Raw genomic sequence first — 24656 nt, forward strand, 5'->3', positions numbered from 1 at the left:
GGTTCCCCCTCCTGTACCCCTGCTTGCCTCAGAGGCACTGGGCAGCACAGCCCAGGGAGTCCGTGCCTGGTTGGTTCAAGAGAAGACTCCGGGACCGAGAAGGTCCAGAAGCTGCGCTGTGGGCATTCTGGGGCCTACCTGGGACTCTTCACGTTGTCTCCAACAGCTAGAGGGGCTGGGTTCCTGTCCTTCCAACCCACACCATTAGCTGTCATAAGGGGGCATACTCAGTTAAGTGACACTTGGGACCCCTCTAAGTTGCTACCATGTCAAAGGAACCACCTGAGAATCAGCCTCCTCTTGGCACACTGGCCATGTGACCCCTTCAGCCCCAGCCGTGGACGCCCCCAGCCCTCCACAGCTCTGGTTGCTATGGGGCCTGGCCTTCCCCTCCCCCCTTCTCCTGTCCCCTCCAGTGTCATACAGTCTGCAGGAGCTGATAACATGCTCTGTGGACAGCAACCTATCATTCTTCTGCACTTACAGTTCCAAGGACTATGCTTGCCACAAAATACCCATTCACTGCTCTGCCACACATGTACTGATTCATCAGCCTGACTGTAGGTCACACTTCATTTGTTTTTAGTGGTAGATGGACATAATACTTTTATTTTTATGTGGTGCTGAGAATCCAACCCAGTGCCTCACACATGCCAGGCAAGCGCTCTGCCACTGAGCCACAACCGCAGCCTCAAGGCTACTCTTTAAATACCCATGTCAGCAGCATTTATTTTAGTTTCTTTGTGATTTTATTTGCAATGTTTTCACTTCTGTGTCAATGAATGTATTTCTGTGAGACTATAAATTTGGGTACATGGACATACATGTGTATTTTGTAATTTGAGCTGGGGTGGCACATGCCTGTAATCCCAGCAACTCCAGAGGCTGAGGCAGAAGGATCATGAGTTTGAGGCCAGCCTCAACAACTCAATGAGCCCTTATCTCAAGATAAAAAATAAAAAGGGCTGCAGATGTAGCTCAGTGGTAGAGTGACCCTGAGTTCAATTGCCAGTATGTATATATATATATATATAAAATGTCTATCTGACCGCATCCACGCACTCAGCCATCCACTCAACAAATACATATGCAATGTCTGCTGCTCTGGAGCACCATATAGCACTTGGATGGCATCAGTGAACCAAAGGACTCCTGTCCTCGAGAGCTTACGTTCCAGTGGGGAGAGACGGACAACAAATAAGACACACAGTAAAGAAATTAAGAAACATGTCAAAAGGGCATGAGCACTGTGGGGGGACCAGAGCAGGGTGTGGGGAGGGGAGCAGGCGTGTGGCAGGCTGGGGACAGCAAGCAAAGGCTGGACAGAGCAGAAGTGGCGAGCCCTGCAGAGCCGGGAGGAAGTCTTCTCGCCTGGGCACAGCACAGGGGAGGGCAAGCCCTGGGGCAGGATGTCCCTGAGGGAAGTGAGGGCATGGGGTATCCAGGCAGTGGAGTGGGCTTGGGCCTCTGTTGTGGGCATAGACGCGGCTGGACAATGGGCAGGCTGCTTCGAGAGTATATAAAAGCATGTGCTCTGAACAAAGGAGCGATGGAAGGGATGTTCTGTTCCCTCAAATGGGGCTCAAGGGACGTTATCTTCTATTCAGCCCTGTTTGCTGGCCCAGTAGGTTTTTCCTTCAGAACCAAGTGGTAGAAGCTCGGTGCTGCCCACCTGCCCACCTGCGGTCCAGCCAGGTGCTCTTTCCTCCCAGCGACACCAGAGCACAAGGAAAGGCAAAGAAAGCTGCCAAGCAGACCCCCCGGAAGCTCTCCAGCACCCTGGATGCTTCTGCCCGGGCCCGGCAGCCCCTGGCCCTCCGCACTCACTTGGTCTTGATTTCCAAGTCATCGTGGCTGGAGTGGCACATTTCACTGAATCGGGACACAAAGAAGTCATAACTCCGGTGGTAGGATGGGGTGTCCTCCTCGATGTTGGCAAACTTCACAAACTAGCGGGACAGAGGGAGAGAATGTGTGTGAGAGGTGACAGCCCCGCCCCTCACTGCGGGGTATCCCCAGACCCTGCTGTATGGTAAGCCATGGACCCCGCCTGGGGACCAGCTCCTGTCTCCTCTGGAGCACCGTGGAGCACACTTGGGGATCTGCTGCAATCCTGCTCAGCGTTCCTGTCTACAGCGGGCTGGAAACAGTGACACTGCTTGGGTCTTCCCCAGGGGGGACGAGAGGACGCGTGCTCTCCCACAGGGGCTGGCAGGCATGATCCTGACACTGAGCCCAAGCTAAGGCACACAGCACCAGTGACGGGGGCGGGGGGGGGGGGGCGGCAAAAGCAAAATTGGAAATCTGATGTAAAAATGCAGTTACATTTTATTTTTGAAAATCTGAGTAAATGTTTAAAGTTTTCCATTCTCAGTTTAGTAAATCTTGATCAGCTGGATTCTCCTGTGCTGCCTATTTAAGTTCCTATTTACAATTCTAAATAGGAATTTAATTTCAACTGAGCCCTGCAGAGAAGCAAGTATCATGGACTAAATGGAGGTAAATTATGAAAAATTTAATAGAATTCTTACAAGTTATTTTGTTTAATGCTAGAAATTTAGTACCTCAAGTATCTCTAAAAAGATTAGATTTATAGGGGCTGGGGCTATAGCTCAGGGGTAGAGTGCTTGTCTAACACATTCGAGGCACTGGGTTCCATCCTCAGCACCACATAAAAATAAAGATATTGTGTCCATCTACAACTAAAAAATAAATTTAAAAAAGATTGTATTTACAATAAATTATATTCTCCATTATTTTGCCATGTATTATTATTTAATTCTTCCATTTTTGCCAATAAACAATGTACTGTTTTTCCTAAACGTATCTACTTTAATGCACTTACACAATATTAACTGTTTATTGGCAGTCTGTATACTTATTTAACTACTTCAAAGTTGTTAACCTGGGTGCAATGGCACACACCTGTAATCCTAGATACTTGGAAGCTGGGGCAGGAGGATTGTAAGTTGGAGGCCAGCCTGGACAACTTAGTGAGATCCTGTCTCAATGTAAAATTTTAAATAAAGGGAAGGGATATGCTAAGTAGTAGAGTGCTTGCTTAGCAATATCCCCAGCTGCCATAAGAAAAAAAAGTTGTTACCTTTTTCTGAATGAAAAGGAGCAACTTCCATGAACATCACTCATCTGTTACAATGTTTGTTCTTGCAGTGGTAAATGTGCAGTTATTTCCTGCTGACTTTCAACATACAGATAAGGGGATCCCCTCCTTCCAAGCTACATCTAAAATGCATACCTGAGAATGAGTGTTCCGATATTAGCAATAAGTACAAATGACAAGGCTGCATTATTGATGTGGGGATGCAGAAGAACCACCTGATAATCCATGTGATCACAGCACCGGTGGTCCTATGGAGCTTCCAGAGCTCCAGAAAGAAGGTCCCCTAGACTGCACGGCCTCCTGATCCCCTAGGTTAGGCCACAGACCTGGGAAATACCAAGGCTGAGTTGGGCTTGGCTGAAGGTAAGTTTGAGTGCATCTAAACCACGGACAGGATGATCCCAGGCGACCCACTCACAGCCAAAGGCTGGCCCAGTTAGGGTGACCGTTGACACCAAGGGGACATGGCGCTCTCCAGGGTTCTAACTGCAGGTCTGTCTATCTCTTAACTGGAAGTGGGAACTTTGGGACATTTGACTTCTTTTCATATTTTGGTTTTCCCATGTGTAAAACAGGCAGTCCAGGCTTCACTCGTGTTCTTTATTTTAAGGCTTTTATGGTCTGTCTACTTCAAATATGATGAGGCAGCTTAAAAATCAGACTTCCTGTGGGTGGAAGGTGCACACACTTTAGGAAAAAAAAAATTAAAAAGAGGACAATAATAAAGGGAGGAAAAAGAGCCAAATTAAGACTTGGTCCCCACTGTGTGGTGACGATGTAGTCTCAAGAATACACCAGGAGAATGCATGACCAAATTTCTTGTTCACTAATTTGGGAGTTTAAAACTTATAGACTGTCAGGAGCTGCCCTAAGCATTTCACCTACATCATCTCTTTTATTTTATTTCTCAAAACAACTCTCTAAGTCAGAGAGAGATTACTCTTTTCATTTCACAGACAAAGAGACAGACCCATAAAAGCAGCCCCAGGCCTGAGGTCTCACCACGCAGCTGTCCAACCTCAGCCTCTCCGGCAGGAACACCCTGTTTTAAAGGTATATTTAATGTTTTGTTTTACAGGGCTGAGCTGCATCCCCAGCCCCAAGGCATGCCTGATGTTTTAATGTATACACACATTGACATAATCACCACAGTCAAGCTGATTAATGCACCACTTACCCTAGGGACCACTTTCTCTCCTTCTCCTTCCCTTCTGCCCCCTTCCTTTTCTCTTTCCCTCAATGCCTCCCTCCCTTCTTTCCTATTTTCTTTCTGTGAAAATATTTAAGAAATAACCTAAATATCTAATGACAGATGAATGAATAAAGAAAATGTAGTATATGTGCACACCAGAGAGAGAGAGAGAGAGAGAGAGAGAGAGAGAGAGAGGGAGGGAGAGAGAGAGAGAGAGAGAGAGAGAGAGGGAGGGAGGGAGAGAGAGAGAGGGAGATCCTGGGCTGGGGCTAGGGCTCAGTGGTAGCACACTTGCCTGGCATATGTAAGGCTCTGGGTTCAATTCTCAGCACCATTATAAATAAAATAAAGATCTAAGAAAAAATAAAATAAAAAAAGGAAGGTGATCCTGCCATTTTTGACAGCATGGATAAACCTGGAAGATATTATACTAAGTGACACAAGCCAGACAGGCACAAATGCGGCACAATCTCACTTCTATGTGGAATCTGAAATAGTCAACCTCAGGAAGCAGAGTGGTTGCCAGGGATGAGAGAGGGGACCTGGGGAGGGGCTGACCAAAGGGCACCAAGGGCATGAATTTCTCCTGTTCTTTGTCCCTGCCCTCTGCTTCCAGTAGCCCTTCAGGCCCAAAGGGCCCAGGAGAGTTGCTTTTGGGGGGTGCAGTATTCTTAGGGAGGAGCAAAAGGAGCATGAGGAAATGACTTCATCCTCCCAGAGTCCCTTGGGCTGACTAAGAGGTGGGGCACAGGCAGGATGGGGCTGGAGGATTGAGGACATATTCAAACCCGGCAGGTATAGAAATCAGTGGGGACTGGCTAGCCTTGGGGATTCTGCCCCCAACTCTAGTCACATGGAGTCCGTCTGGGGTCTCTCTGGGACAGTCCACAGCCCATATGGAGAGCCCCTGTAGGCACCGGTCACTGATGGGCAGCCTCCTCTCCTCCTCTCCTCCTCACTCCTCCTAGAGGTGCTCCCCATTTGGTGGAATTGTGACATCAAGTCCCCTCCACACTCAGCTTTGACTCTCCTCTTCTTCAAGGTGCTGTGAGCACCTTGTCTGTCCTGCCGTCCAGGCTCCAAGTATTTCAACTTAACAATTGCTCTCTGGCTATGAGTTTTAGATTTTTTTAATTAAAATTCACTTTTTTAGAAAAATTGAAAATTCTGTGACAACCCTGAGCTAATGCAGGGCAGGACACATGCACAGGATTTCCTTTTCTAAAAGCCCAGATGGCCTTCCCTAGTGACTCCCAACCCCACCAGCCACGTGGCTAACTGCACGGGAAAAGCCCTGCTTTCTTTCCTCCTGGGACTCTATTTGTCCTTGGAGTTGGGCTCTTCTTGCTCTTCCTCCTGGAAACTTCGTTTTGAATTTTTTTCAGTGATCACTTTGGCCTGCTGCTGGTTCCATGCAAGTAGACAGGACTCCACCCACACAGGCTCCGACACCCATCTCTCGCTCTGCCTCCAGTCACCTGTGTGACTGGACAGAGGCTGTGTAACTTCTGAGTTCTGCTCCTCACCTGTACCGTGGGGACCTGGGACCTATGTCATAGGCTGGCTAGGAAGGAGGGGGCATATGCAGAGCGACCAAGGGATGCTTAGGAAATAGTCCTGGAGCAACGGTCATCTATGGCCAGCTCCATCAGCTCTGGGCTGGGTTCCGATGTGATTTGAATTTTGTCATTCTTCATGGCTCCAAACCAGGAGCCCAGATGGGCAGCATGGACTGTCGTGGGCAATCCACCTCTAATGTGACACTGTGGGGTGTGGAGAGAGGAAACAGGTGACAGCCACCCCTCACTGACCTGTACTGGAAGGTGGGCACAATAGTAGGGACGATGGGCAGGGGGAGTAATGTGATGGCGGCCAAGCCCCGTGACGCACCATGTTGGGACTGGAAACACCTGGAGCAACAGGGTAGAGCAGAGCCCGGCCCTGGGGGGCAGGAGGGGGCTCCAGCAAGACCAGGCTTTAACATGTAAATAAAAGAAGAAGGTTCAGAAAAGCTCCCTGAGCACCGAACAGCAGAAACGGTGCGAATTCAATGCATATTACTAACAAGGTTCTTCTTCTTAGGGCTAAGCTTTGTAGGGCCCCTGCAGGAGCCAGCACCGCACAATCATTGAATAGCCGTGTTTGCTGGGCGAGGTGCAAACACACTCTAGACGCCACTTACAGATCAACAGCGTTCCATTCTGAACAGGCCCAGGAGCACTCATCGTCCCACCCCACTTGCCTGGAAAGCTAAATTTCAAATATATTGTAGTAAGGTTTGCTTTAGTTTAACCCAGGCCTTTTTCTGCTGGAAGCCTTCAAGTACTCACAAGGCACCAAGAGCACACGTTCTTGAAGAAACTATTCATAGACAGGTGTTTCTGTCAGGAACAACCACACCAGGCTCAGCACTCTATCTTTTCTTCTTTCTTTTTGAACTGGGATCTCACTAAATTGCTGAGGCTGGCCTTGAACTCCTGATCCTCCTCCCTCAGCTTCCTAAGCAGCTGGGATTATAGGTGTGCACCACTGCACCCTGCTTCTGTGCCGCATACTTAATGCCAGGGGTGATGTCAGCCACATGCACATGCAGTTGACCTACATGCTCTAAGAACCATACATCAAATGCTTCCAAGGACTTGCTTTTACACCTGTGTTCGTTCCTTCTAGCTGCATCGCATCTACCTATGTCTTCACGTGGTCCTCTCTTCTGAGTGTCAAATGTCCCTCTGCTTCTCTTAAAAACATGCTTGGGACTGCATTTAGATCTCTGAGATAATTCCGCATAGCCTCCCAATGCCAAGATCCTTAATTCAATCCTATCTGCAAAGCCCCCGCTTAAATACAAGGTAAGAGGTTTCAAGGATGAGGGCGAAGCTTCCTACAGGGCTCCATTTTCAGTGAGTAAGCAGGACATACATTGCTCCTGTTTAGAAATAGGAAATCGAGGCTTGAAGAGAGCGAAGGTATTATTGCTCCAGCTCAGCCAGCTCGCACTGCATGGCTCTGGGACTCAGATTCAGGAATTCTGACACTGGGTTCCATGCTCTTTGCCTTTTGAATTTTAATGTACATTAAAACTAACTCGGGAGTTTCTTTAAAATGCAGATTTCTGAGACATTTTAAAATCGTCCCTACAATTGTGCCCACCTTCCAGTACAGGTCAGTGAGGGGTGGCTGTCACCTGTTGACTCTCTCTACATCCCGCAGTGTCACATTAGAGGTGGGTTGCCCACGACAATCCATGCTGCCCATCTGGGCTCCTGGTTTGGAGCTATGAAGAATGACAATTTGTTTTATTTATTAAGATAGAGCAACACTAATCTGTTGAACAAGACTCTATGAGGATAGGGCTTAGGTATCTGCCTTCTTAAGCCTCCCCTACCTCTTACCCTGGAGATTATGAGGCAGGGGTTCTGCAGCCCTGGCGTGAGCTGGACCTATAGCTATAGACACGTCCCCAGGCTGGCTGGGACGAGCAGCACATTGGGAAAACCTGGGGAAGTGTGTCGTTGGCAGTGAAGGTCAGTGAAGGCTGTATGGCCATCTCCTTAGAAGGAGAGAACTAGGGTTGAAACTAGATTGTCTGGGAGACTGCACTACAGCTCCTTCTCTGGATGACAGTGTCCTCCACTCCAGGGCCCAGTATTGCCTGGGGGACTGCAGCCTTGGGGCTCAGGCTGTTGACCATTCCAGTCCCTTGTTCTGCCAGAGCCCCCGCTGTGTTATGGGGTCTGGTGCAACTGCACTTACCACCAGTCCTGAACCTCCTATAAAGAGAGTGTGTGGCTGGGTGCAAGCCTATAATCCCAGCAGCCTGGGAGGCTGAGCAAGTTCAAAGCCAGCCTCAGCAAAAGCAAGGTGCTAAGCAACTCCATGAGATCCTGTCTCTAAATAAAATACATAACAGGGCTGGGGATGTGGCTCCGTGATTGAGTACCACTGAGTTCAATCCCCCACGTATAGCATTAAGGGTGGAAACAGGGCTGGCCTTGTTGGCACCAGGCTCTGGGAGCACCCTGGGGACCCCTCAGCTTGATGCTTGATGGGAGGAGCTTCCCCTTGAGCCTGTAAACACGAAGCCAGACACATCAACCCAGATGGACTACCTGCAGGGAGCACTGGCCTGTGTCACTGTGGGGCAGCTCCAAACAGCCCACCCCATGCTGCTCCTGAGTCTTCCAGGGGTTGACACAGGGGCCAAGTGGGACATTTTGGTGAACATGATTTAGAGGTTCTGACAGGGGCAACTTCAAGGGGCTATGTGCACTGTGGGATTCTTCCTGGGAAAGGGGCCCCAACCTGGCTCAGACATTGTTGAGACTCTTGGGCTCTCCAGTAAGTAAGGCCTTCATCCCTCTTCCATGACACAGTGTGAGGTGGGTCTTGGAATCAGACTACGTATTTGAAACCCAACTGTTTATCAGTAGGATTATCTGGGGCAAGTAATAAAGCTCCCTGAGCCTCAATGTCCCCATCTGTAAAACAAGGGTCACATAAGCACCCACTTTTTCTGCCTGACATGACAGAGCTCTATCAGCCCTGCCTATCACGCTCACGGCTGCCTCCCCTGGTGCATCTTTGACTGGCTATCCTGAGTTGTCACCGGGCTCCACCTGTGTGACTGACTGGTCACTATTTTTCTAAATGCATGAGACAGCAGGGACTTCCTATCTGCTTCACCTCTACCATTGCTCATTCACACTTTACCAATGGCTTTTATTTAAATGCTAGTTGCCTAATGCATGAAATCATGGGAGAATAAAGTTGGGTTTTTGTTTTATCTTTTTTTTTTTAAGAGAGCAATGATGAGGAAGATCTCCATAGCAACAAACTGAAGATACTGAACATGTGACTTTTTAAAGGCCATGGGCACGGCTAGGGTCACTCTTTCAAGATCAAAGTTTCAGCTCTTGATATACAACAAAGGGTGCCAAGCTTGCTGGAGCCGATCGATCACCCACCCTCCGGTACTGGCCACAGGAGCCACAGTTGTGTGAAAGCTGAGAGTCACTAAGGGCCTCGTTAAAAAAGAGAAAGCAGACTCCAAATATTGACACACAGCTCTCCCCTGGCCTGAAAAAGGGAAGTGGAGCTGCGTGGCCTCGCTTTGGCACCAACCAAGTGTCTCTAAGCAGAGTTGGCCTTTCCCTCTCCTAGAGATGGGCCGTCTGAGCCAAACCACCTCCAGCTGTCAACAACAGCTAGGAAAGAGAGGGAGAGGACGGCAGGCTTTTTTGGTCTGTTTTCTTACCGGAGGGGAAATGGGACCTCCCTCTTGGTTTCAGAAGACAAATCCTAGCTGGAAAGCAAATCTTGCAAACCACATGGTTGGACTTGCATGCCGCCTGCCCCTTTCTCCTCACTGTCCTCGTTTAGAGCAACTCCCTAAGCAGCTTTCACTACAGCCAGAGAATAGTCCCTAGCAACTTGACCGCGTCCTGCCAACGTCCTGATCGCCAGCCAAGGCGTGGAAATTCCCTACACCCAAGGACATGCTCTCCTGACTACCCACGTTACGCCATCCCTCCTTCAAGAATCTTTGCAAAACCAGCCACGGTTCCCAGAACTCTGGGGACACTCTCTTGTCCTTGCTGCCTGTCAGAAGCCAGCCCCTCTGTCCCCTGAGTGGCCCCACAAGGCCTGCACTCAGGAAGTTGAGACCTGGGGATGCACCAGCTGCCTCTGCACCCCTGTTCTGTTGCTGACCCCTCTGACTTAAGCATTCCTGGTCTTGCAGTTCTGAGCCACCAGATCCCCTGGAACCTGCCTTCAGGAGGTTGGTCTCCAGAAAGTCTGATGGGCATTGGAGACGGGACCGTTTCTAGGCTACAGGTGACAATTAAAACCACAGAGTTGAGGACTTTTCCGAGGGGAGCATCCAGGGTGAGAAGGCGGTGAGGTGCAGAGCCTCGGAGACCACGGGCACCTCAGGGGCGTCACTACACCCTTCCCGTGCCTCAACCCTTCTCCATGTTCAAGGCCACAGCGCAGCAGCCTCAATCTCCCTCTGTCACTCTGCTTCTGTCAGCACATCCCCCCGTCTGACCAATCCCCCTGTGTCCCTCCCATAATGACCTGTGATTACATCAGGCCTGCCTGGTCAGTCCAAGACATTCTCCCCATCTCAAGCTCCTTAGCTGGACCACATCTGCAAGGTCCCTTTTGTCACTGAGGTTGTCCAGGGATTAGGATATAGACATCATGGTGGGAAGTTCACCCAGCCTCCTAAGAAGGACGAGCCCCGTGGCAGAGTCAGGATGATGGCCACGGAAGACAGAGGCGTGTGAAGAAGGGTGCAGAGGAGAAGAGCCCCGAAGGAGAAAGGCAGCAGGAGGAAGGTGCGCGATTTGCAAGGTTCCTATGGATTTCTAGCTGCGAGGGCAGAATGTTCTTTCCCAGTGGAGAGGAAGGCTGCTCCCACCCTAACCCCATCACCCAAAAGGGGGACACCACAGCTTGTGCCTCTTGTCACCCAACACCCCCAAGAAGTATGGTAGACAAGTGGGAATCTGTAGGTTTCCCAAACTCTCCAGGAGACTGTCATTGGTCAGGTTCGGGGACCTTGAAATGGGTAGAGTCAACCCAGCGCCTCACACCTACTGGGCAAGTGCGCTACTGCTGAGCCCCAGCCCCAGCCCCAGGCGGAAGGTTTGTTTTGAGCTGATTGAGGCAGCTAGACCAGGTCTGAGGAAGAGGCTACAGGGAGGTAGAGTTGGTGCAGGGGGAGGCATATCCTCAACTTCTCACCCTCAAGACCACGGGCCTCCTCGTGGCGGACGGAGACTGGTCCCAGGGAACATGCGCCCAGGGGCTGGGTGCCAAGGCTTGGGCTGTGGGGAGAGAACCCCACACTGGGTGGGACGTGGCAATAGGCCTCTGGCCTTGCAGAGTCTCCAATTCTGCGGGGGATACAGGGGCTGAACAACTCACCAGCTGAGCTAGCTGTGCAAGCACAAAAAGTTACTTGACCTCTCTGGACCTCCCTTTCCAGGCAGAGAAACACAGCAAAATGAAGGGTTAAATGGGTTCAATTTTTTTTTTCTTTCTCTCTCTTCTCTTTCTTTTCTTAGTAGCAAAACCACTTATCTAAATTAAAAAAAAAATAGTTTAAAGGCATTTAGGGCCTGGTGAAGAAGGAGGAAAGGGCCCAGAGCCTTCTATTTCTCTTCCCTCCACTTCTGTTCCTTCTGCAAATCCCGGAAGACCTTGGTGACCCTCGTAGGCTAAACTTTCCGAGCTTATGTTAAAGATTAGCATGCTGGCAAGTCTAAAACGAAGAAGAGTCAAAGAATGCTCTTCTCAGGAAGGCTCCGGGAGGTCCCTGGTTAGAGACAAGGACACTGGGAGGAAAGGCTGTCCCCAGATCGGGGTGTGGATCTATGGCCATGTTTCCCTCGTTGACTTAGAATAGCCCCCCTCCATCCTCGACCTCCCTTCACAGGACTCTGAATTTTCAAGGCTCTAGTGAATCAAACCCCTACCCTGGGCTAGGATCTGCTATGGGAAAAATGAGAGCTGGCAGCCACCTGTTCCGCGCCCCTATGGATGCACCATGGCTAGTTTGTTTTCCATTTAGATGTTCCCTGGAAGACTTGTAGTTATCTTGAACAAGACAACTAAAACAGTATCTGAAGCTGTTGCCAGGGCAACCCGACAAAGGACTTGGCCCTCAGCTACTGTAGATGTCATCTGTCCAAGGCAGCTGGGGCACAGGGAGAGGAAGGGAAGGGAATAGGCGGTCACTCCTGGTCCTGGGAAAAGATGTTAGAAGATACTTTTTGTTAAACCAACTTCTGTGGAACAGGAAAAAGTCCTGATCTGCACAACAAGAATCACCAGTGTCAGGCTGGGAACGAGGAGAAGTTTTCCACCTTTCTCTCTGCTCTCCGTAGGTAGATAAGGCCCCACCCAGACCTGGAAGACAGTCATATCTAAGCTGCTTCAAGACCCAGAGCTCAAAGCATGCCCTAGAGGGAGGGATGAGGCCAGAAGGCCAGTAATTAAAGAAAGCGTCCAGAACCTTCAAGAATGTATCGATACACAGATGACCCAGAGTTCTCTGATAGCTGTTCTCTCACAAATCATAACGTCCCACAAGAGCAGCACTTGTACTGAGACCAGGCAGGGCCTGCAGGGGCCAAGTACAACCTGCTGGTGGTGTGGACAGAAAGACGGAGGCCCACGAAAGCAACCTGTCAGGGCCGCGCAGCTGAGAAAGGGCAGAAGGGAGTCAGGAGCCCAGGGCTTTGCCACTTCTCTAGTGTCTTCGAGCTGTGGGTATCAGTTTACCCTATGTATCCTGGACCAGCTTTCACAAGATGCCCTTTGGGATCCTGGGTTATGAGAACCCTGGGTTTCCCTTAAGAACGTCTGTTTTGATCTATGTTTTGATCTCTGGGGGACCCAGTTAAATTTATTTAAGGGAGCCATCTATTAGAAAAAAAAATTTAAAGATCAGTCTAAAGATAAGTACCTTTGATATTGTTGATGGTTGTGCAACTTGTTGATATACTAAAGCTGCTGAAGTGTGTGCATTAAAATGGTAAATTTTATTTTTAAAAACTATTTTGTTATATGTTCATGGAAATGATAATATATGAATTATACGATATTTATCTATTTATTTTATTTTATTTCATGATGGTGAAGTTGCTGAGACTGGCCTCCAACTTGCGATCCTCCCGCTTCAGGATGAGATGCTGGGGTTACAGGTGTGTACCACTGTGCCTGCTAAATTATGTGAGATTTATTTAAATTAGAAAGACAAGCAGTGGATTGTGCTTAGGGTCAGAAACCAAGGAGGAACAGAACAGAGCAGTGCTGACCCCGAGGTCTCCCACCCCCCACCCCCACCCCCACATCCGGGCTGGGAGACCCCAGGGCCCCTGGCTGCTCCTTACCGAGTTGGTGCCGAGGATCTGCAGATTGGGCTTCTCTGACTCCAGCAGCTTGGCCACCATCTTGAGGAAACTCTCCACGAAGAGGTTGATGCTCTGACAGTGGCAGGCCATGAGCAGCTGGTCCAGCGCCTCCATGGCGATGCACACGTACCTGGGGAGAGGGGCACCGTGGCCTTCACCGGGTGCCTGCCCCTCCCACCCCTACTGCCTGGCTGGGGAGAGCCTGTCGTGGATTCAGTGACCCCCTGGGCTGCGTCCAGGAGACTCCACCTCAGCCTGCCAGTGTCTGGGCAGCCAGTCCACCCAGCACCTGCCCAGAACAGAATCAGGATGAATTAGGGCTGCACGGGGGCTTTAAAATGTCACGGCTGCCTGAAGTCTGAAGTCAGGTTCATATGCTGCGTATATAATAAAGGAGGAGTTCAAACATTTCTTCATCTTTATGTCTTGATCCAAATCATATCCATCTTTGACTCTGAGAACCAGGCAGGTAATTTGAAATTCTTGATTAGCTATTGTGTCTGTGTGTATGTTAACAAAGTTTGGGTAAATAAAAAGAAAGTACTGGAAGTAGGACTATAGGACAATTTCTGGCCCCACAGTATTTCTGGTGGCAGCTGCCCAGTGTCAGACACTGTGGTCAAACCGCCTCAGATGTGAGCCAGCAGCTTGGCAAATGCAAACATATAAAGTTACGGTAGTCATGGTGTCTTCTAAAACTTTTTTAAAAGATATCAGATACCAGTTCTTAGGTACCTTGCACTGACTTCTATACCAAGCAACCATTAGGAAAAAAAAAAAGCCTCTTTACTTTTTTCTTTCCACATCCCTGGCTCTCCCTAGCTTTGCCCTTCAGAGAGGTCACAGTCACAGCCCAGGAAACCTTCTGTGCCTTGCAGACCTGTCTCCTGGCATATTGCAGGGCGCTGTGGGGGCCAGTGCGGCAGACCCTGAGTGCTGCAAGCCTGGGGAGAAGCTGACAGGTTAAGACAGCCCACCATGGTGGGTAGGATCGGGGGAAGACTCTCGGGGATCATATCCACATCTCTCTGTATGAAGCCATCTGCTGGCATCTTGCCATTATTTTAGAGTTGAAATGAGGTGAATAAAGGAAGGGTGGGGCGGGTGGGGTTAGGCAAGAGAAGAAATCAGAAGGCTTTCCGAACCCCAGAGCTTGGATTACTCCTTTTCCTTTTCCTGGTGGGAGTGGGGGGCGGGGAGAGAAAAAGAAAAATTCCAGAATATCTTGATAAGCAAAAATCATCCTTGGTTAGGAAAAAAAAAAGCTACTGACCAGGACCAGAAATTTTGATGGAAAGTATAAATCATGGTAGAAGTAAAATTGAAACACAAAGTAGTAAAGAAGTATAAGGCCTGGTTCTTTGAACAGACTGCCCTGTGTTCTCGATCTCTGATTCCAGTACAAGGATGGCATGACTGTCACTTGAAGTTTTCCAAGTATTTTAGAAAAGCATGTCTAGTCTATTAACCCTAAGCTCTCAGAAAGATCAGAGCTTGGGGTCCTAGGGCTGTGTCTAATCAACAGGACCATGGTCCGAAGGTTACCATCAGCAGAGATCTGACCTGGTGCTGTGTCCTGGAAGGGGGTCCAAAGCAGCAACAGGCCTGGGAATCTGAACTGGCTTACAGTGGTTAGGAAGGCCAGAGTGGACTACAGACCACAGCAGTTGATGACAACTAACCCCCCCCCCCAGAACCAGTAGGTGAGGCCAGTAGAGCCCAAGGTGTCTGGGATGGACTGGGTGGGATTCATGGGCAGCAGAAGGGACCAGGGAACATTTGACAGTCTACAGTAGGAGGAGGTCACGGTTGGGGACCAAGCCAAAGGTGAGCTATAGTCACCAAGGCAGATACATAAGGGGCCTGGTGCTTAGGAGAGAGGCAAGTCCCTTATCCCGAGTCCTAGGAGAGATAACTGGTTCCACTTGGACCCTTGTCCTCAATCAGGAATGGCTCCTAAAACCAGGAGGAGGCGTGGAGCCCCAGGGAAGGAAGAGTGGGGTCCATAATCTGGGAACCAAACTTAGTTGGAGAGGAAAGGTAGATCCAGGGTCGGGGACTGGGATCAGCAGGCAGGAAGAGGGGGCATATTTACTAGGGCCAGTCACTGCCCAGGAATCACTCAAAGGACAGTGGCCTTGACCAAGAATCTCTTATTCAGGGCAGTGTGAATGTATTTGGTCAGCCTGCTAAGGACAGCCCACTCTGGGTTTTAAGTCCAGAGGCAAGGAAACAGAAGGGAAGGCTGGCCTTTCTCATCCCGAGGGTCTGCAGTATGCTTGTCTAGAGGGTTAGCCATCCTCCTACCAAGCTCAGTGTCCTTTTGGACAGTGACCCCAGGTCAGCTCTGAGCCAAGGTCCTCAGGTTGGAGTAGCCTAACCTTCCTTGGCCTCAGTGTCTCTGTCCCCAGGAATCAGCCCTGGGCTGGTTGACAGTTCTGGGCATTCGGGAGTCTGACAATGTCTAACATGGCACCCTGCATGCCATGGTCAATGCTCGGTGGTCACTGTGGATCAGCCCAAGTCTCACTCAGCACTGCTATTACCGCCCCTGCTCCCCTGTTTCTAGGGGGTGTTCTAGCAGTTGGGTTGGGCTGGAAAGGAAATGCACAAAGAGGAAGGAGAGGAATAGAAGGGTCATTTTTTGCTGCTCTGCGGTCGCTGCCCATCCTCTTCCAGGCCGATGACCGACATCTGGAAATTGACTCTTACCCTCTCTGCCGACACCTGGCTTTCCTGATGCCAAACACTTGTGAACCAGGAACACCCACACAGCTGGAAATGGGTGACGATGCAGGGAGGAAGTGGCCAGAAGAGGGGGGCTCTACCATGGGGACCAACACCCAAGGTTCATATCGATTGTGTCAAACCATGGAGCCCCCTGTGTCCTGCCAGGGAGACGCACCGCGCCTCCTGCTGTTTGAATATTTTGCTCTTTCAAAGGCGCTGCCAGTGATGAGGGAGATAAAGATGGATGTGGGGTCCGATAGGGAAAGACAGAAAAGAGGAGGAGAGAGAACGAGAGAGGAGCACTGACAGATTTTTCTTCTCCAATTGTTTATGATTAAAGCCCACGATGAAGCCTTCAGGCTTTAAATACCTAGATGCTGTAATGGCTATTTTTAACAGGACGATGCCAATTTTGAATCGAAATTCTAAGGGCAGTGGAAGGATTCTAAGTGGCTCTGTTGGCTACTAGACATTTTTTTTTGGGGAAAAAAAATCACTGCAGAGAGGGCAGGCAAAATCAGTATTAAATGTTTAATGTGTCCACTGGCACACGGTTTCAGGGTCAATCTAGCATAAAGCCATTTTCACTCGCTTGAGTACACTCTACAGTAATGTCAAGGCCCTTTATATAATCAGCATGCGCAGTGCATTCATGCTCCTTTTATTGGGTATATAACCTAATTTTATTACATAAAATTATTATACAGACATATTAGTTTACATTCTCCTTTTACATCAGGGGTAGCCTGATTTCAGATTTTCTAGGGCTGAGGGTAGAGCTCAGTGGTAGAGTGTGTTCCATGTAAACAACCCCCGACCCTCCACATACACAAAGGTTTGCTGGTGGTACCTGGGGAATCTGTTCCTCAGCACCCTGTTAGCCCCGTGCAAACCTTCTCACTCTAGTTCAAGGGCCTTTCCAATTTCCTCACCAGGAAGAAGGGCCTTGGAGAGCTGATGGACAGTGTGGGGGAGGGGACCAGGGAGGTCCAGGTAAGAGAACACCACAAAGGCCCAGAGAGCCAGGGTGTCATCACCCAGTCTGTCTGGAGTTTTATAGCAGGAGTGGTGGGCACGGCTGTGTTAGGGGCAAATAGTGGGAGAAGCCAGAAGTCAAGCTGAGGAACATGGATTTTATTCTAAAGGAACCAGGAAGGTATAGTTTCAGGTCTGTATGTGAAGAACCCAAATGCACCACTCACAAAATGAGTACTCTTAACATATTGGTATATTTGTATTATATTTTCTAGGTACTGCGATTTGTTGTTGATGTTTATTTTTTAATTTTATTATTATTATTATTATTATAATCTTTGAATATAATTATGCAGCTGATTTTTCATTAACTTAAGGCATTTTTCCTACTATAAAAGGTAAGCATCACTATAAACACCATTTTTATTGACTAGATAATATTTTATCAAACAACACACACCATAATTTACGGGGTGGGGTGGGGTACCAGGGATTGAACTCAGGGGCACTCGACCATTGAGCCACATCCCCAGCCCTATTTTGTATTTTATTTAGAGACAGGGTCTCACTGAGTTGCTTAGTGCCTTGTCGTTGCTGAGGCTGGCTTTGAACTCGTGATCCTCCTGCCTCAGCCTCCCGAGCTGCTGGGATTGCAGGAGTGCACCACCACGCCAGCTTGAACTCTTCTCCGATGGATAATTAAGTTATTTCTATTTTTCATTATTATTTTAAAAACCATAATTTACATCTCTGGAGGTAAAAGTAGGTTTTATATAAGATCAATTCCTTGGGAATAGTGAATAGAAATGGAACGATTAGATCAAAGGGCACATATTTTGAAGCCTTTGATACATATTTCAGAATTACTTTCTAGAAAATTTCAATCAGTTTTAACTCTTTCTAGGAATCGTGCCATTTGCCGAGTAGTACTGAAAGTATTTACTTTTTTTTGCTAATTTGATAAAACGGTATCTTAGTATTTATCCTTCATCTTTGATTAAAAATTTGTTGAATATTATTAACAAGTTCTAGCTTCCCTTCTGCAAGCTGATTATTTATGGCCTTTGCCTCAACTCTGTTAGTGTCTCAGCCTTTCCAGTCCACCCCAAATTATTTATTATGCACACTACTTGTGTATGAGTTTGAATCCTTTGTCTTACTTTTAAACTTATTTTTTTGTTGTTGATGGACTGTTATTTTATTTATTTATTTATATGAGGTGCTGAGAATCTAATCCAGGGCCTCACACATGTGAAGCAAGAACTCTACCACTGAGCTACACCCCAGTCCCATGTCTTACTTTTTAAATGATATTTATTTTTGGTGTTTGCCTTTAAAATTTTGATTGTTTCTCTTTTGACATCAAAATATTTAAATTTTTAAATAGTTACATCTATTCATTAGTCATTTTCTTTAATACATCTTCCCTCCTCTAATTCCCTCTCAGAAGATTGATAAGTATTTCATTTCAGTGTATTTTCTTATTTTTTCTTGGTCCTGGGGGTTGAACCCAGGGCACTTTACCACTGAGGTACATCCTCAGCCCTTTTATTTTTTTATTTTGAGACAGGGGCTCACTAAGTTGCTGAGGCTGGCCTTGAACTTGCAATTCTCATGCCTCAGCCTCCAAGCCTCTGGGATTACAGGTGTGGGCCACAATTCCTGGCTCATTTAGTGCATTTCTAAAAGACAAATCGCCCCAGCCTTGTCTTCTCACTAGACCATGGACAGCTCCTCCTGACTTGAAGACAGTAAGTTGAGTGAGGAGGGATCAGGTTGATGAAAGCAATAGTGTGTCCTGGGCTGAGTAATTCCTCAGTGCCCCAGATGTGTGGGAGGGCTTTAGTGTAGAGACTCAGGACTAAAGGATGCCAAAAGAGGTGCTTGGAGGGAGCCAACACCACTTCTTCCCAAATCATGGAACGTGGAACCCACCCTCAGTTCCTGTTCCATTCTCTCAGTCTGTCCAATAACCCAGACGACTGGATTTTCTTACAATGGTATCTGTTGTTTTCCCCCAGTGATATAACAGTTTCTGGACAACTCCCTCCAAGCCACTGTACTTACCCGTATCGATGACGGCCCACATCACGGATGAGCCTCTCGGAGAGGTAGGCGCCGATCCGATCTAGCTTTTCTGGAGCTGACAGGGCATAGAAGGTCAGCTTCTCCATGTTGGTCTTCACCAGGCCATCCTGGAAAAGAGGGTTCAAGATCATCGTGGCAGGGCTAGGGCAGAAGGGTTCAGGTCTGGAGGTAGACGTCATTCAACTGAATCAACATTCCCAGTGTCTACTGTGTGTCGGCCAGACAACAGGCCAGGCATTGGGGACACAGTTCCTGCCTTCCAGGTATTCAAAAACTAGCCCCAGCTACATGTGCCAGCTACAAACAAACAAGAATAGTGAATAACAAAAATATAAATGTGTGTGCATGTGTGTACATATGTATATGCACATATGCACATGAATGTACACATGTGTGCATGGGTGAGTGTGAAAATGAATGACAAGGTCTCATTAAATGGGACTCAGGATTAAGATGTGCTAGGCCTCTACCACCAAGACATAAAGGAGGCAGCTCTTTATTCTCACAGAATTCTCCAGAGGATGCTAGAAATGTGATCCTCCAACCACCCATCCAGAAAAGCCATTGATTCCCAAAGCAACTCAAGTACATCAAATCCTGACATTTCTTAGACTACAGCCTGATGCATGGGGGCAGCTTAGAAGCCAAGAAGCAGGGTTTCCCGTGGGTGCACACTGACCCCTGGCAGATACCAGAGGGAGTGGGGCAGAGACATGGGCTCTCCAAAGTGCAAGACGGTGGGGGGGTGATCCTGCTAATCGGAGAGGAGATAATTCTCCCAGGAGGGCTAGCGCCTCCAGGGACAATCACTTAGACAGTAGTGAGAAGTGTCTCCGCACCACACGAACTTCAGCTGCCTTCTTCTGCATGTCCTGATTTTGGAGCAATCCAATGTCCTATCCTTTCTGTCCCCGCAGCCTCCACCATTCCCTTCAGGGTGCTCAGGTTGCGTGGGGAGGTCCAGTGTCCCGGGTGGGGGGGCACCAGTCCTCCTGAGCCCGCCTGGCTGGGGAGAGCTGCGGTGCCTGCTAGAGATGTGACCCACCTCGGGATCCTCAGGGAAGATGTTGTCAACCAGCCTTTTGTACCTGGGGCGAAGGGCGCCACAGCAGCCGCACACACCTGGACAGGGAGGAGAAAGCCATGAGCGAAGCCTCCTGGTCAGGCTGAGGAGTGGGCACCAGGCCAGGCCCCACAAGTCTTGTAAGGAGCCGAATCCTGCCTGGAAGCAGGGGGCCTTGTCTGTCTACTTCCCCATCCCCACAGGCCAGGACGCTGGCCACTCTGTGCCACGTCTTTCCTTGGGGTCAGGCAGGGTGGAACATGCAGGGGTGAAGCCAGGCCACAGAGGAGCACTTGGAGGGGTGAGGCCTGGAGAGGGTTGAGAGGTCCTGTAAAGGTCAGGAGCCCCCTATGTCAACCACACACACACACACACACACACACACACACGCACACACACACACACACACACACACAGGCACGTGGATTTCTAGGGTCAGAAACTATACAACTGCCCCCTGCAGCCTCAGGGGTCTAACCAGGTGTCCTGGGAAGATGGACACAGCATGCAGGCCCCGCGGCCCCTCCCTGAGCCCCGCGGCGCTCCCAGCTGTCTCTTTGCCTCCATCTCCCACCATCCTCTCCCCTGCCGCCATTTCCTCTGCGGAAGGCCACGTGAGACTATGATGGATCCACATGGCCATTAATTATTAACGTTTGAAAATGCATCTTTGATGCAGTGTGACTGTGGCATCTGGGAACTACAGCATTCAAGACTCAGGCTGGGTCCTAGGGGCCACCCAGCACGTGGTTCTCAAATGCCAGTCCCCGGGAGGCTTTCATCAATCAGTGGGCGAATGAAACGCTAAGAACAACGTGGCATGCTTTTGTGAAGCTAGATTTATTCCATGGAGAAGACCGAGATGACTTCCTTCTCCATGTTTGGCACCGGGAAGTGACGGCGTTAGGAAATCCAGGATAAAATGAACTTTGGCAAAGTTACTCCGGGTCCCACGGCACGTTTAGTTCAAGAGGAAATCAGAACATCTGGGAATCATCGCTCTCCTCCAACCCTCTTCCCCAGGCAGGAACCTCTTCCGCACCAGCCCAGCTCCACCACCCTGCAGGAAGCAGAGGGGAGGGGGCTGCCAGGGAGGGGCCCGAAGGCCTGGGAAAGTCCCGCACCCCGCCCCAGGAAAAATCAGCACCCTTTCATTCCACCAATTAAAGATGAATTCCGCTTGTACAAGTGTTCTACTTGACATGCAAATGTGCCCTGGGAAGATTAGACTGTGGGTCATTGAGAGAAGAATGAATTCCTTCAGTGGGAATGACTCCAGCCACACAAAGAGCCCCACACAGGCAGAAGGCGTCCCAGTTCTGGTGGGGAGGGACGGGCCGCACTGCCTGCCAGGAGGAGGAAAGAGCCAGGATTGGGGTTCTAGGGTTGATCTGGGTATGAGGGAATGGGGGTGTCCTTGGAGAAGCCCAGAGGCACCCGGAGGTGGGGCATCCGGTGACCGACCTCTTGGCATTGGGTAACTGATTTGTGAGCCCTGGCCCCCTGCCCACAGGGGAAGCTGTGTGGCTCTCAGCCTCCATCCCAGGTCGGTCTAGCTGACCTCCCTGAGTTTACCTGGCATCTGTCTATGCCATCCTGCCCTGTCTGGGAGAAGGTGTTAGGGCTACGGCTGGTTGGCACCCAGGGTCATTTCCCATGACAGGACAGCTCCTATTCCACCTCTTGGGCTGTGGTGGCTGTGCCTGTCCTCTGCTCCATCAGGCTCTCAGGATGCTTTATCCCGGATGCCCGGGTAGGACTCTCCTAACCTGTTTAATCCTGACAACATCAAGGGGTGATGCCATTTTTATCCCCACTTCACAGATGAGGAGACTGAGGTATTTAAAGGTTAAGTTACCTGACGAGGGCCACACAACTCCAACAAATGGCAGCCCAGGATTTGAGACCTAAAAGTCAAGCTTCAGAGGCTGTGTCACTCACCACTGTACCTGGGATGGAAAACTCCAGGCACAGATGCAAAGAGACGACCTCAGGGCAATGCACCTCAGACCTACCAGAGCCACTAGAGGTCTTGTTGAAAGGCCATTCTCATTCAACAGCTCTCTCTCTATATATATATACACACATATAGGTTCCTGCCCTGGGGTTACTTGAGCTAATGCACCCCATTGCTTCCTCTTTACTCCCAACTCCCTTGGGAAAAAAAAACAAACAAAAACAAAAAACAGACATGGAAGACCAGGCGGGGATCAGACTAAAGACAGCTTGAGCAGACTTCAGAATTTAGGTTTGGCCTAATTTCCCCCATAGATTTGATTGGTGCGTTCTAATCCTACATAATGGTGGGGGGCTTGGCTTCATTTGAATAGGGTGCCCTGAGAGCCTCCTGAGAAGCGGGTGACAGTGAGGGTTCATCCAGAGGTGGCAGGGAAGATGAGACAGGGTGACAGTGAGGATTCATCCAGAGGTGGCAGGGAAGATGAGACAGGTGGGTGCCAGGGAGACGTGTGAGCGAGCGGCCGGAGGCTGAGGCTGGGGGCGGGATGTTTGAGCCCAGAGATGACAGCAGGGCACGGGAGGGAGGGCAGGAGGGCGGAAGCAGCCAGACTGAGGGGTCCCAAGAGGAGGCAGAGGAAGAAGGTCGGTCAGCCGCCTGGGTTTTCCATGGGACACCCGGGGAGGAGCAGGAAACAGGGGTGGCTGGGGGTGGGGGCGGCAAACATCTGGATGGGACCATCCCGCTGGCCGTCGGTGCGGAGAGCAAGGGCTCCTGAGAAGGACCAGGGCTGAAGGCCTGAAGGTCAAGCTCTGGATGCGACCCACTGTGCCGTGGGAGAGGAGCCAACTGCAGAGGGGTGCGGGGAGGCAGGAACTGTGTCATTTTCTGTAAAACATTCCACATTTCTTTCCCTCGTTTCTCTTCTTCTTTAAGCTTCTCTAAGCTGAGATATCTGGAGTCCGGCCAAAGAAAATGATCTCTAACAATAGAACCTTCAAGAAATCTGGGTGTCGGGGTGTCTACACCAGGAACCTGGATACAAGTGCTGGCAAACCAGCCCGCTCTGTTGGGCTCTGGAGTTTTGCTTGTTTGCTTGTTGTTTTCGATCCTTTATAAACACAGTTTTGAGGAAAAAAAAAATAAGGTAGGGAGGCAAAATTAATAGCCTGGCTTAGGAGGAAAAAGTATAGAAAAAGTAACAGTTTTGTTGGCTTGAAGTAGTTCCCCATTGGATGAATTTGAAAGTGGCTGTTGTGGGTAGACTATAAAGGCAGACAGCAAATTCCCAACTGGAGGAAAGAAACGCAAGAAAGACTCACTGGGGAAAACGAACCTAGGGCTGATACTCTACCATCCTATCTGCTCCACTTTAGGAAGAGAGAAATCACAGAGATAAAGACATTTTTTGGAATCTCAGCCAGAGGGCAGAAAGCCCTGTGCCACACAGCCTGCACCTCCTGGGTAGGTATCCAGAGCCCACAATGAGGGAGATAAAGTTCTCTCTCAGATAGGGCACGAGCTGGGGAGGGCTTTGGTCAGGTGCAACAGTGCCCCACCTCTGGGAGCCAAGCAGCTCCAGAGGTGCTGGGAATCCACGGGTGCCCCTAGAAGGCTCCCAGCTCTAAGAAGGAAATCCAAAGTAGCCACTCTCTGGCTAGGGGAACAAACAAGAATAGAACACACTAAAACAAAATTGAAAACAGTTCATTGTAATGAGTGTTTAAGTAATATGCTTTTATATATTTCTCTAATCTTGCTTCTGAGGGCAGTTATTCTTAGTGTTAGTACACAGTAGAAGGGAGAGTTTATCTCACAGCCACATCCCCTAGGGAACCATTTAATTCTGAGCCATTTTATTTGGAAGAGAGATACACTCTCTACCAGGGTCCTCTCTCACTCCCTGAGGATGATATCTGGCAGATCCAACCAAAGCCTAATTGACGAAGGATCCTCTTGGATCTGTAGTACATAAATTGTTTGTTTGTTTTTGATTCAGGGTCCTGCTATGTTGCCCACACTGGCCTCCAACTCCTGGGCTCAGGGGATCCTCCAGTCTCAGCCTCCCGAGTTGCTGGGACTACAGGCCATACCGCTGCACCTGGCTTTACATAATCTTAAGAAACAGTGATACAGGCAACTTCACTGGTGTGAAGCTGCAGTGGTTACTGAAAAGCCGAGTTACTAACAGCATGTTCAAAGACAAGATTTCAGGGGCTTCGTCCAACTTTAAAACCCGATGACCTGTCCCAGTCCCCTGCCCTCCTGCTCCTGTCCCGGGGCTCATTTTGCCCCTGCCTCAGGCCCATGCACCAAACATCCCCCTTCCAGAATGTCCTTCCCAGTGTCTCCAGGGCTCCCCTCTCATCTCCTGAGGGTCTCTGCCCACATGCCACCCCGCTGTGCAAAGCCACGCTGGCTACAATCCCCCTGTGATTCTCTGGGCCCAATTTATTCCTTTTCACCATCCTACTCCCATCTGCATCCACACAGTGTCCCCGTGGAGGGACGCTCCTGTGTCTGGGCTGCAGCAGGGTCTAACCCCTGGGTGGAGGAGGTAGAAACTGCTTGTGCGGGTTTTCGCCCAAGGAAGGATCAACCGTGAT

At 49.5% G+C, this 24656-nt stretch overlaps 1 protein-coding gene across 4 annotated transcripts in view; it reads right to left on the bottom strand.

The window, feature by feature from the left end:
• Efr3b (EFR3 homolog B) overlaps positions 1-24656 on the bottom strand; it is an 81087-nt gene that overhangs the window by 26709 nt on the left and 29722 nt on the right. For 2 of the 4 annotated variants that reach the window (XM_021724636.2, XM_021724635.2), the window contains exons 1-3: positions 19010-19137; positions 13217-13367; positions 1828-1949 (exon numbers count right to left, since the gene is read on the bottom strand). In XM_021724636.2, the coding sequence (XP_021580311.2) occupies positions 1828-1949; positions 13217-13367; positions 19010-19116 (380 nt within the window). In that variant the 5' untranslated portion in view covers positions 19117-19137. Of the gene's footprint in view, positions 1-1827; positions 1950-13216; positions 13368-19009; positions 19138-20075; positions 20153-24656 lie in introns of those variants that run through there. The other 2 variants (XM_021724634.3, XM_040271404.2) reach the window with 2 other exon arrangements.

Source organism: Ictidomys tridecemlineatus, chromosome 12 (genome assembly GCF_052094955.1).
Source record: "Ictidomys tridecemlineatus isolate mIctTri1 chromosome 12, mIctTri1.hap1, whole genome shotgun sequence".
Taxonomy (NCBI): Eukaryota; Metazoa; Chordata; class Mammalia; order Rodentia; family Sciuridae; genus Ictidomys; species Ictidomys tridecemlineatus.